The following is an 11,594-nucleotide window of genomic DNA, read 5'->3' as shown; positions in this document are numbered from 1 at the left end:
CCCCCCCCCCCCCCCCCCCGCCTCCAACATCACACTCTCTCCACTTCCCTTCGTGACTCACGCACAATCATCCGGGCACAGACATCACAGAACTTGGGCTTCTTGAAGAAATGATCTTTGAATTTGTGAGGCTTGTCATTGACAAGCTTAGGAGGTTCTGGGGGTGGTTCCTCCTCCTCCTCCTCTTCTTCCTCCTCTTCCTCATAGATGTAGTAGATGGGCCCACCCCCAGCTCCCACTGCCTCCCCATTGGCCTGGGGCTCTGGGGGAAGCTCCATCTCCTTTGTCCCCGGAGGCTCCTTCCTGAATAACTGCTTCAGCCTCTGTAGCTGAGGGCGGGGATGGGGGAGGGGAGGAAACCCAAAGTTAAAAGAACTGTCACGCTCTCTACAGCAGGTAAGGCTGAAGCTAACTAAACATTTTTCTAGCGTGGGCAAGGGGCACACCCCAGGATTAGGAGATATTGGGGGCTGCAGGTGCAGGCTAGCATTCCGACGATGGATGAGTCACATACAAGTGAGATCAATTCAAACATTCAAGGGCTGCGGTGGCTTCCCAGCTCCCCACACCGGTGATCACAGGCCCAGACTCACCCCACTTTGCCGAGTCTCTGCTGGCAAGGAGGGCTTAGGGGACTCCAGCACCTCCTTTTCTGTCATCCTGCAAGAGGTTGGACCCCACTATGAAATCTAATCCCTGACTGCCATTCTTCCCTGTCCCTGTCCTAATTCCTGTCCCTCACCGTAGGGTGGTCCTTGAATGGGAGACTTTGGGAGAAATTTGGTTAAACAGAAATCCTTTCACAGGCTTATCGACAGAAAGACTCCATGGAGGTCCAGAGAAAAGCGCAACAGACCAAAGAACTTCCCAACCGGTTCCTCAAACTGATGCACATCCTTCCCTGCCCTACGGGGCCACCCGTTTCCAGCCCCAACACAGTGCTCAAAGCTGCATTGTTTAGGGATTTTCCTAGTTTGTTTCTCCTGGGAATCTGTGGGCAAGAGAGATGTGACACACATCTTCCCAGATCCCCTTTCTTCAAGAGGTTTAATGTGTGTGTCCAGAAGCATGCTTGGAGGGATGGGCTGGGGACATTTGTTCACCCCAGCCCCTTTCTTGAGTCCCGGGGGCCCGGGGCCTAGTTCCCAGCCTGCTTCAGTCCTCAGCTATTTTAAGTTTTCAGAGTAATATGAGCCTTTCCTTCCCTTACTACTCCATTCCCTTGACACCACCCCCACCCCACCCTCCAATCCTAGCTCTTGTCCTGGAGTCATAATTTCACTCCTAAAACCCTAACTACTCACAGGCAAGAGAGGAACGAAGACACTGAATAGGCTACAGATTGGGGAAGCTGCGGGGAGCAGTTCTGGCGATGGGCAGAGGATGAAGAGGCAACTTACGTTTGGGATTCCCTAAGTCAGTCCACAGTCTGTGGAGGGAAGAGGGAGCCCCTGGGGTCTTGATGGTGGTGCTGGGGGAGGACTGGTCCTCTTCCTTGGGGGCTAAGCCCCCCCAGTACCCTCTGTACTCACACCGGCTACCCAGACGTTATTTGTAGACCTCCCAGTCTCTCGCCTTGGTGTCAGAGCTGAAATGACAGGGCTGGAGGAAAGTGGACAGCTGAGCGACACAGCTGACACAGAGAAATTGGACACGGGGAGGTCTGGGCTGGGCTGGACCCTAACTCCTCCCATCCCCCAGAGCTGCTATACCCTGGTTTTTTATCTATGGTGTACAGGTCAGGTCTAGCTAAATTCAAGAAGGGACAGTGTCTGTTCATGCTGCATACTCATTTAGGTGATTTTGGATGACTGAAGGTAAAGATGAAATTGTAAACAGCTTTCCCCAAGGTCCAAACACCTCTCCAATTCTACCTTCCCTGGACCTACTTTAGGAACTAACTTTTGATTTTTTAGCCATTGTCTTTCCTGCGGCCATGTGTTTTTACACCCTCAAACATTGATCTACCTCTACCTCAAACCTTTAGGAAGGAAAGGGCCGGGAACTGGTGAAGAAAGGAGAATTTCAGTTCTCAGAGGCTTCCTATCAGCCAGACTAGATTGCATCCTTATCCATGGATAGTTGGAGGGGCACCTCGCTGCCATCCTGAAAGGGAGTGAAGAACATGCATAGTACTGCTTTATTCCCTCCAATGCCCCTAGGAACATCCCCCCACCCCCTTTCTAAAATCTTGTCCTCAGGGTGAAGGGAAATCTAAGAGCTACTGAAAAAATCCAGGCTGGGACTTCTGTCTGAGGGATTCTGGGAGAGTGTGGGTCTGATGGTCAGGGTAGAGATGGTCTCATTCCCACTGGACAGAAGACAATAGCTACCACATGGTGGGGGCGGGTTATCTTCTCTAAGTAATGTCTGCCTCCCCACGAGGACTGCAAACTTCTGGAGGTAAGATAGCCATGCCCCACACTTGCGAAATCATTTGGATTCCCTGATTCCATCTCCCTCATCTGATGCCCTGGTATATGAACTTATGGGTCAGTGAGGTATCTGGCATTCTTATCTCGCAGGGATGCAGCCTTCTCCTACTCTGGACTGTGACATGGCTGAAAGAGAAGATACTCCCATCTCGGAGGACAGCCATTTGGATGTGGTCATGTAGTGCTGCTTTATCCCTTGTATCTGTAAGAAGTAAAGGATTACACTGGAGGTTGGGTCAGACAAGCCTCAGAGGAGCCTGGCTAGAGATACTGCTACCCAAACCCAAGAGATTTCCAGGGTCATGTGCTTTGTCATTTCTGTCACTACTCTTTTTCTTTCTTTAAGGGGTGGGTGAGATTGAATAGGGCCTGCTGGATGGCTCTTAATGGCCCCGGTCTGACAGGCTGCACAACAACAGGGCTAGCTTTGAGAAGCTGCAGAGAGAGAAAAGCTCCGTCCATGCGGGGTAGGGAATGTCTGCTTTTCACCTTTCTTCAGTTGCATAGGACAAGGACTGCTGAGCATGCCTGGATAATATGGCATCTTGGCACTGCAAGTTCAATTGATGTAGCTTTTACTATAAAAACATCCACTTCTGTTCTGCCACGCAACACTCAATGGCTTTTGTATTAAAGACAGGCCCAAGTCCTCCGGCCCTGAAACGTTTTCAGAAGATCAGATTCTGGACACGTATGAGGCCACCATCTCAACCCAGTTTTGGACCTCACTCACCCCTCCCCAGACAGCCATGAGGACCCTAAATGAGTATCACAGAATTAACACAGTGGAAGGAACCTCAGAGGTAAGCTAGTTAGTCCAAGTCTCTTATTTTACTAATAAGGACTCAGAGGTCTGGAGTTGAGAATGGATGTGCTTGATGAAACCACACTTACTGGGAGTTGGGAGTTGGGAGAGCCCAGAACAAAGGTCCCATTGGAGACCCAGCCACCTGTCCGAATATTATGTCCAAGGAGGAGAATGGGATGAGGGAATAGTGTTAGGAAGGTATGTGTGCATATGCTAGGGAAAGCCATCTCAACCTATATGAGATCCCTCCAACAGCTGTGGGACTGTACCTACCCAGGACCTCCAACTCCCACCCATACCAGGGCAGCAACAGAGAAACAGGGACTGACGTCCAGTGACAGATTTTTTTTTTTTATATTTAAAAACAAAATCAACCTCCCCCCAAGTAACCCCCCAAACAAACAAAAAATCAGATTAAATAAAATTTACAGTGAATATACCCAGCAAACATCTGTATGTGCAATTAAATACTGTCTGTTACTGCGGCACGAACCTCAAACAAACAATATACAAGTGTTCTGGGAGGTGGGGGGAGGCCCAAGTTTTAACTCTTTGGGGTTTGGGGAGACAAGATGGGGGAAGTGAGAGAAAGGGGAAATCAATTTTGCTTTTCTTAATTCTGTCCATATAAATATATTCATAAAGACCAGAAATGAAAAGGGAGCTTGGGATGGTAAGGAGATTGAATAGGGGAGTGTGGGACCCTCCCAATTCTACCTGACCAAAAAAATATGAAAAAAATTAATTTCATGGTGGGAGAAGAGATAAAAAATGACAGAAGAGGATGGGAAGGAGAAGGAAGCAAGGGGGGCCAACCAGGGGAAAAAGAGGGGACCCATGGCAGGGGAGCAAGGAGGAGTCCAGTGCCAGTGTGTCTGTTCCATCTTCATCCCCACTGTCTCAGGCTCCAGTTCAGTGTCTGTCACCTTCCTTTCTGCCTCTGTCCGTGATCTGTCAGGATCCCTCGACCCCCTCCACCCTGCCCCCACCCCTACTGTGCCGGTCCCTTCCCCTCCTCCGTTTATTGGGAGCTGGCTCGCTCCAGGATCCTCAGGTCATAGTTCTTTTTGGCCACTCGAAGTTTGAAGCGACTCACAGAGTTGTTGAGGCGAAGAGAGGCATTCTGGGCAGCCAGGGGGCTGGGAAACACAGCCACAATGGTGTACAAGGCAGCGAGGTCCGCGTGGCGGCCATTCTCAGCAGTCCCACTGTTGTCCCCCCCGCCCCCGCCAGGCAGCCCCTGAGCATCTTTGAGCCATTGGATCTTGGCGCCAGACATGGCAAGCTGAGTGAAGAGTTTGTCTGCCTCGGTCCGAGTGATGCCCTCAGGGAGATCTGTCACCTCCAGCACCCGGCCCAGGACTGGAAGGGGAGGAGAGAGGACATGGTTGTGAGAAGAATAGCAAACAGGCAGCAGAGAAGTCTGCAGCTGACCCAAGTCTATAGACGGCGTCCTCAAAAGCCTGGCCTTGCCCACTTGGCCCATTCCTCCTTCCCCAAATCAATGCAACACCCCACCATCTAGGCAGCTAGGAGAAACAAAAAAACCTTTTTCTTCTCTTAGACCAAGAAGAAACTGGGGGTCAGAATCCCAGATTTCTTCAGATCTGGAGACCTACACCTCAGTTCTTGTGCCAAGTCAGTAGCCCAATCTGAAATATATCCCACAGTCGTCCCCTTCCCAGAGATCCCTCTTCCTTCTCATCTAGGGAAGTCCATTTCCCTGCCTTTCCTTGTTTAGGAAACCACTCCAAGTAAGGGTAATGCTTAGTGGGGAAGGCCTGCAGGGGGGGTTACTCCCCCATATTCTCTTGTCAAGCTTCTCCTAAAGGACTAGGAAGACTACCAAGGCAGACATCCTAGATTAGGGTCAGGACCACTCTCATAAGACTCTCCTGTTAATAGGCTCAGCATCCCACGCCACTGTGTTATACTCAGTTTTTCCCATCACCTTTCCCAGGACCTGAAATGGCCTGATAAGGAGGACTGAGATGCTTCAATTCTCCAGTTTCTCCTTGCTCTTGAGTACAGAAGGGTCCTATTTCTACTCCCCACCCTAAGCTGGCTTTTCTCACTCCTCCTGGGCTGGTAATGCAGGCTGGAGGGGTGAGCACCTTCTCTTGGGGATTCAGCATTTTGTCACTCACCGACATCTGTTGTCCCCAGGTCAGTGGAGGCAGATTTGAGTGCTTGTCTCTTGCTCCGGTTTCCATGCTTCAATCCACTCTGTCCCTTCAACATTTGAAAGATAACTCTCATCCCAGGTAAACAACATTGACTGCCTTGCATCCTAATGTCTGAAAGATTAAGGAGCAGCACCCAACCCTGAGGATCCTGCCTGGTAGCAGGCAGACTGGCCAGAGTGGCCACTGAGAAACAGAGTCCTTCCCCCTTGGCACTGGGGTCAGGTGGGAAGAATGAGTATGGGAGAAGGGTAAGGTCCCTCCCACTTTATTCATTCTCACTATGCTATCTCCCCTGTCCACCCCACTGGTTGAGGTGGATGGCTCAGAGCTAGGGGCCTGGATGAGAAGAGGGGTCTGTTGGTGGACACCCTTACCTGGTGTACCGTGTAAGTCGACTGGCCATGGAGCAAGGGAGGGCAGATAGACAGATTATACTGTAATGGCTGGCCCAAGAGGGAGTAGCGCCCATCACCTAGGGAGGAAGAACAGATGGTTTTCTGGGAGTTAGAACTTCATGGTATGACTTTTATGGGGGCTCTGGAGATAGATGACAACAATGCATACTTTTCCCACTTTTTCTATGATAGGAGTGCCCATGTGCCTGACTGAAAAGTTGTCTCTCTTCCTAAACTCCTTGGCTCTCGGCCTAGGTATCTCAGGCAAATGGGGCTTTTAGGTTCCCTCACCCTTGAAGAAGGGCTCTGTCCACTGCAGATGAAAGGCCCTGGAGGAAACCTACAGACCCTTATGAATGTTTTTCATTCATTCATTCATTCATTCATTCATTTATTCATTTCCTTCCTTCCTTCCCTCCCTTCCTCCCTCTCTCTCTTTCTTTCTAAGTAATCTCTATGCCCAACATGGAGCTTGAGCTCACAACCCTGAGATCAAGAGTCACATGCTTTACCGACTGAGCCAGCCCGGTTCCCCTAATTTCTTACATAGATTCTCCGACCCCAAACCCAGGGCTCAAGTTTCTAACTCCTGTTGAGTGGCAATACAGTGAGTGGGTAAGAGCACAGGCTTAGAGCCAAACCGCCTAGGTTCAAATCCTGGCTCTGTTACTGGAAATGAGAGGTTGGGTACATTTTCCCTTCATCAGTGTTGAAGGTTGAGTGAATACAAGACACACAAAGCACTTATAGTAATGCTTTGTACACAGTAAGCACCATAAATGTTACTTTATTGTTGATAAATGTTAGATTTCAGAACACTTTAGTTTTTAAACCATATTCTCATCTGATTTTTAATACTGCTTGTGACAGCCAAGGCAGAAACAGATATTATTATTTCCATCTTATATGTGATTAATCCCATTTTATAGATTTGGAAACTGAGGCCTTGTTCCAAGGTTAAGTAACATGCTCAACATCACAAAGCTAATTAGTGGTAGAACATGAACTTTAACCCAAGTCTTTCAACCCAACTCCACTGTTCTCTCTTCTAAAACCACACTGTTTCTGACACATCCCCATAGTCTCAGCCCTCAGACTCAGTACTGATGAGTTAAACTCTTAGGTTCGTTAGAAAGTTTCTTTCCTGGGCTCACAGTCCCCTACCTTGTAGACTTGGTAGTAAATACTAAATATGTAAAGGAGGTCTGAAGTAAGCTGACTATGGGCAGCACTAAAGAGGGGCAGGTGTCCTTGGCCTAAACAGGGATATTAAAGGAAGAGTTGGCTCCGAGAGCTGGATGACCAGGCCACACTGGTTTCCTGCCTGTTGCTACCATCTGGATCTTCCCACTTGGGAATGGGCTGTGAAGGGCAGCAGCCAGCCCTAATCTAACCCCTTACCCTGTGCTGGACCCCCAGGCCTGGGAAACTGTGTGAGGACAGGAAGGGGACTGAGTCCTGTGCAGACACTGCTGAGGCTGGTGACAGGAGAGGGTGCTGGAGACTGGGTAGGAGACGTGACGGGGCTGCTGCTCATCTGAGTGTTGGCCTGTGGGAGAGAGGAGCACACATCATATGTACCAAACATGACCCTCTGGATATTCCTATGGCTTGGCTTAAAATTCACCTCACTCAGAAAACTTCTCTTGCAGAACTCTGTCAAAGTCAGACTGCTCCTTCCAACAGCCCCCTTAGTCCCTAATTAATTTGTATTAATTAATTAATGTATTTAGTTAAAAGATTTATTTATTTTAGAGAGAGACAGAGTGAGCGTTGGGGGGGGGGGTGGGGAGGAGCAGAGGGAGAAGGACAGGGAGAGAAGTACAGAATTTCAAGGCAGACTCCCTGGTGAGCTCAGAGCCCCACGACCCTGAGATCATGACCTGAGCCAAAATCAAGAGTCGGACGCTTAATGGACTGAGTCACCCAGGTGCCCCAATTTGTATTATTTTAACATCCACTTTTTGACATAGTGTTTTAAGTATTCTCTTGGCATTTCCAAGTATGTGTCCCTTAGATCTTAGGTTCCTTGAAAGCAGATACTCTCCTCTATTTCTTATGATTCCCCCCTGAAGAGTGCCCATGGACAGACAAGTAGAAGAGGCTGCTCAGTCAATGGCAAAGATTATTCCCCGAGAAAAATCTGGTCTCCTCCTTGCCAAGATAATGTTGGGCTGCAGGACTCACCTGGGGGCTACTGTCAGGATTGTATAGGTCTCCAGGTTTCTGCCCACGCTGGTCCATGCTGTAATATTTACAGTGACTCCACTGGACCATGGATGGGTTCTGGGGGGGCTGGGGTCCATTGGGGACATTCAGCTGCATGACCACCACACCTGGTCCAGAAGGTGACACTCCTGAGTGGCAGGAAGAAAGGGATCAGTTGTGAATTCAGACTATATTTTGACCTTCCAACTAACCCTGAGTGTGAAAGCCAGTAAGCAATCAACCCACTCGCTTCAGGGTCACTTAAACTGTGTCTTGCCAGGAATCTGAGATAGTTGCTGATTTAGTGTGACTCCCCTCTCCCAAACTAGTGAAAGTTTGAGTGGAAGAGACATGGGTCCCAGATGCCAATGCTCTCGTGGCCTTGACCTGGTGAGGGGTGCCTGGTATGCTTGGCAGAAAACTACTCCATTTGTCAAAATCAGGTATTACCAAATGCCCAGGTCAGATTGCTTAACTGTCTGGGCATGGTACAGGTCCCAGCCTGGGGCTTGGGCCAGGGCCGTAGGCACGTGCAGGCTTTTCTGGTAATGGCTGCAGATAGGTCAGCGATCTCTCTGGTTGCTCTGGAGATGAACGCACACAGCTTCCCTAAGCCAGGCCAGGAAGCACTTGAATTGGGAATGGCATGGAGCTGTACGTCACATTCAGGAAATGACAAATAATTCAAGGTGCTGAGGCACAGGGGTTGTGTAGGGGAAGTGGGAGATGAGATATGTTCATTCATTTATTCAACATTTATTGAACATTTACTAGGTGCCAGTTCCTATGCTGGGCACTGGGTGTACAACAAACAAAATTGGTCCTTGCCCTTACGGGATGGACAGTCTATCGGAGTCACACATTAAGCAAACAGCTGGTGTCAGAGTTTGAAGCACGTTCTCGTAAGGGCCTTTATCCTGTAGGTGTTGGGAACAGAACTTCAGAGAGCTAATTCAAGAGGCCGGATGTAAAATGGCTGAAGAGAGGGAGGGACCAGAGGCAGAAACATGAATTGGAAAGCCTCTACAGAAAAAAGAACGAGGAGGTTTTGAATTAGAGCAGTGATGGCGGGAATCGAGCGGGAGGGTCAGACTCTCTGAAGGTTTCGCTGACAGGTTCAGGTGACTGGATGTGAGCCTGAGGTTTTAGCACAAACAACCATGGGTAGCCTTACCCTCTCACAGGCCGGGGGAAGCAAAGAGCTCAATGTGGAAGAACATTAAGTCCTGAATCTTCCTCATGGTGAAAGCCCAAGGTAAGGGATCAGGGAGAAGCCGTCTGAACGACAGTCCCTGCTGGGAGGGATGGGCAGGAGCTCTGCTTCCCCACAGGGGACTGTCCAGCCTGAGCGTTTGCTCCTGACCTCTCAGGCTAGATCTCCGTTGAGGGACAGGCTGAGTCCGTGTGTGTGTGGCGGGAGAAAAACGGCACTGGGGGTGGCTAGCGCGAAAACCTGCCGCAGTGCTGCCGTTGTCACGGCTCGGTGCTCTGAGGTTGCCACTGGCTGCCGCCGTCACATCGCTTCCTGGGACAGGAAATGCTGCAGCCTCTGCCCTGGGCACCGGTCATGCTGGGAAGTGAGCGTGACTGCTTTTCTCAGGTAGCGCCAGTCAAAGGGAAGGAAAAGCAGCAGCAGGAGGCCTCAGAGGGCAGCTTGGGAGACACAGCATCTGTCGTACCCTATTCTCCAGTCAGTTTGTGGCCCCCACCCTCTGGGGTCCATCTAATCAGCACAAATACTCAGAGTGACAGGCTCGCCTCTCCCCATCCTCTGCCACAGGGGACAGGGTATTCGTCAGCATAGCTTGTGGAAGGGCCACCAGAAAATCGAATAGCTGTGGAGTGTCATACATTTAACAACTCCCCCCTTACTATAGCTGCTCTGGGCATTTTCTTTCCCCATCCAAAGAGCCCCACCTGCTCCAACATCCTCTTCCAACAAAATTGCAATTGACCTTATTCGAACACCTCATTGCTACCTGAGGGGGCCAACGCAAAAATAATCAAATCTACAGCTTTCTAGAAGGCAGCTCATAATCTGAGCCTAGTGCCTCAGGCCAGGAAGGATGGGGGGGGACATGTGAGTGTGTAGGGTGTGGGCATTTAAGGAAAATGGTGGAAGCTCTTTCTAATACCAACATGTAGCCATAAGGAGCTATTAGAGGGCTCAAGGGGAGGGGGAAAGAGAACAAAGTCCTCATATTATTTTCTCTGATCCCGACAAAAACAAAGCCAGGGTTTTCAGTCCCAGCCTTGGTCCTCCCCACACTGAGCCCTCCCCCGCTGGCCTGGCGCATTGTTCCTTCACTCAGCCGGGACACAGAGCACTACGCTGATGAGCTGATTTTTATGCTTCTCTTCCTCAAGCCAAAAGCAGGTGGCATCCGTTAACAGCTAAACTGTCGCTACTTCTTATTGGACGTGGCAATAAAAAAAAAAAAAAAGAAAGAAAGAAAAGAAAAAGAAAAAAAAAAGAAAGAAAGAAAAGAGAAGAGAAAAACCACCCCACTACCGAGGGACAGCACTTCCATATAATCAGGTTGGGGAAAGGGGCCTCGGTTGAAGCGGGAAGGGGGAGAGGGGGGTTGAATAAGGAAATCAATTTCAGCCTGAAAGCTCTGAAAGGAGAGGGGACGTGTGAATGGCTTTTTAAGTGGCATCATTAAACCTGGGCAGAAAGGTCGATTGGGCAAAGCAAACCGCATAAATACAAACAGATGACATTTATGTCTAGCAGAATTGGTTTTTGTTTAGTTTTTTTTTTTTTTTAAATCACTGAGGTAGAAGACTGATAAGGCTTCTTCCTTACCACCAGGAATCAAATCTATGGAAAGGAATGTCCAGAGAAATAATATCCACAGGCATCTTTCCCATATTACAGGATACAATCCAACAGTATCTTAGTGTTTTTCCCCTTTTTTGGTGAAGGAAAGTTGTATCCTTACGGAGTGGGAGAGAAAAGTGTTCGTTTCCGCTCTGGAATCCCCTCAGCTACAAAATGAGCCGGTAAGTATGTGAGAGGCTATTTCTGTATATACGTCACTCTGGCCACGGTGCTGTGTCACAGTGAGCTGGAAGTCTGTGTATATGTATCACTGCCATTTCACATCTGTGTGCATCTTCCCCAGACACGCGCTTCTGGAGTAACCTCAAGGGACCTGTGGGCCATCATTTTAGTGGGAAGAAAAGTATATCCTGGGGTTATAGTGCTGTCTAATAGCACAGTGGAGGAATTAAGGTCTAGGCCTGGGGGTAAACTGGACAACTACAAAAATGTATTAATAAGCCAGAACAGTTGTTCCAGGAACAGCCAATCTTAATCCCTGCCTTTATTTTTGGAAAAGTGACCATGTTGCTACATGGAAGAAGGGCGGGTGACTGTCCTCTGAAGGTGATAGCAGCCCTTGTGGGCTATGCTGGCTTTCTCTCCTCCCAATAAAGGGCAAACTGGAAAGGAAGGAAGAAGCAGCACTTGTTTTTTTCCTTCCAGCTCCTCTTATATTCCCATGAGCAGAGACTGAAGACTTAAAATCAATGATATGGTGAATATGGTCTCTTAGGT

At 49.2% G+C, this 11,594-nt stretch overlaps 2 protein-coding genes across 18 annotated transcripts in view; both read right to left on the bottom strand.

Moving 5' to 3' along the window:
* Positions 1–1,166, bottom strand: part of STAC3 (SH3 and cysteine rich domain 3) — a 6,668-nt gene extending 5,502 nt beyond the window's left edge. The window contains exons 1-2 of one of the 2 annotated variants that reach the window (XM_032421017.1): positions 594–1,166; positions 62–329 (exon numbers count right to left, since the gene is read on the bottom strand). In XM_032421017.1, the coding sequence (XP_032276908.1) occupies positions 62–329; positions 594–659 (334 nt within the window). In that variant the 5' untranslated portion in view covers positions 660–1,166. Of the gene's footprint in view, positions 1–61; positions 330–593 lie in introns of those variants that run through there. The other variant, XM_032421018.1, reaches the window with a different exon arrangement.
* A 2,407-nt stretch (positions 1,167–3,573) lies between these two features.
* R3HDM2 (R3H domain containing 2) overlaps positions 3,574–11,594 on the bottom strand; it is a 153,818-nt gene continuing 145,797 nt past the window's right edge. For 15 of the 16 annotated variants that reach the window (XM_032421010.1, XM_032421012.1, XM_032421011.1 and 12 more), the window contains 5 exons: positions 8,012–8,181; positions 7,226–7,373; positions 5,804–5,901; positions 5,391–5,475; positions 4,265–4,605 (listed from right to left, as the gene is read on the bottom strand). In XM_032421010.1, the coding sequence (XP_032276901.1) occupies positions 4,265–4,605; positions 5,391–5,475; positions 5,804–5,901; positions 7,226–7,373; positions 8,012–8,181 (842 nt within the window). Of the gene's footprint in view, positions 4,606–5,390; positions 5,476–5,803; positions 5,902–7,225; positions 7,374–8,011; positions 8,182–11,594 lie in introns of all 16 variants that reach the window. The other variant, XM_032420999.1, reaches the window with a different exon arrangement.

Source organism: Phoca vitulina, unplaced genomic scaffold, assembly GCF_004348235.1.
Source record: "Phoca vitulina isolate PV1807 unplaced genomic scaffold, GSC_HSeal_1.0 scaffold23, whole genome shotgun sequence".
In the NCBI taxonomy this organism is placed as follows: Eukaryota; Metazoa; Chordata; class Mammalia; order Carnivora; family Phocidae; genus Phoca; species Phoca vitulina.
Note: the sequence above shows the minus strand (reverse complement) of the source record. Positions and strands in the feature narration are given on the sequence as shown.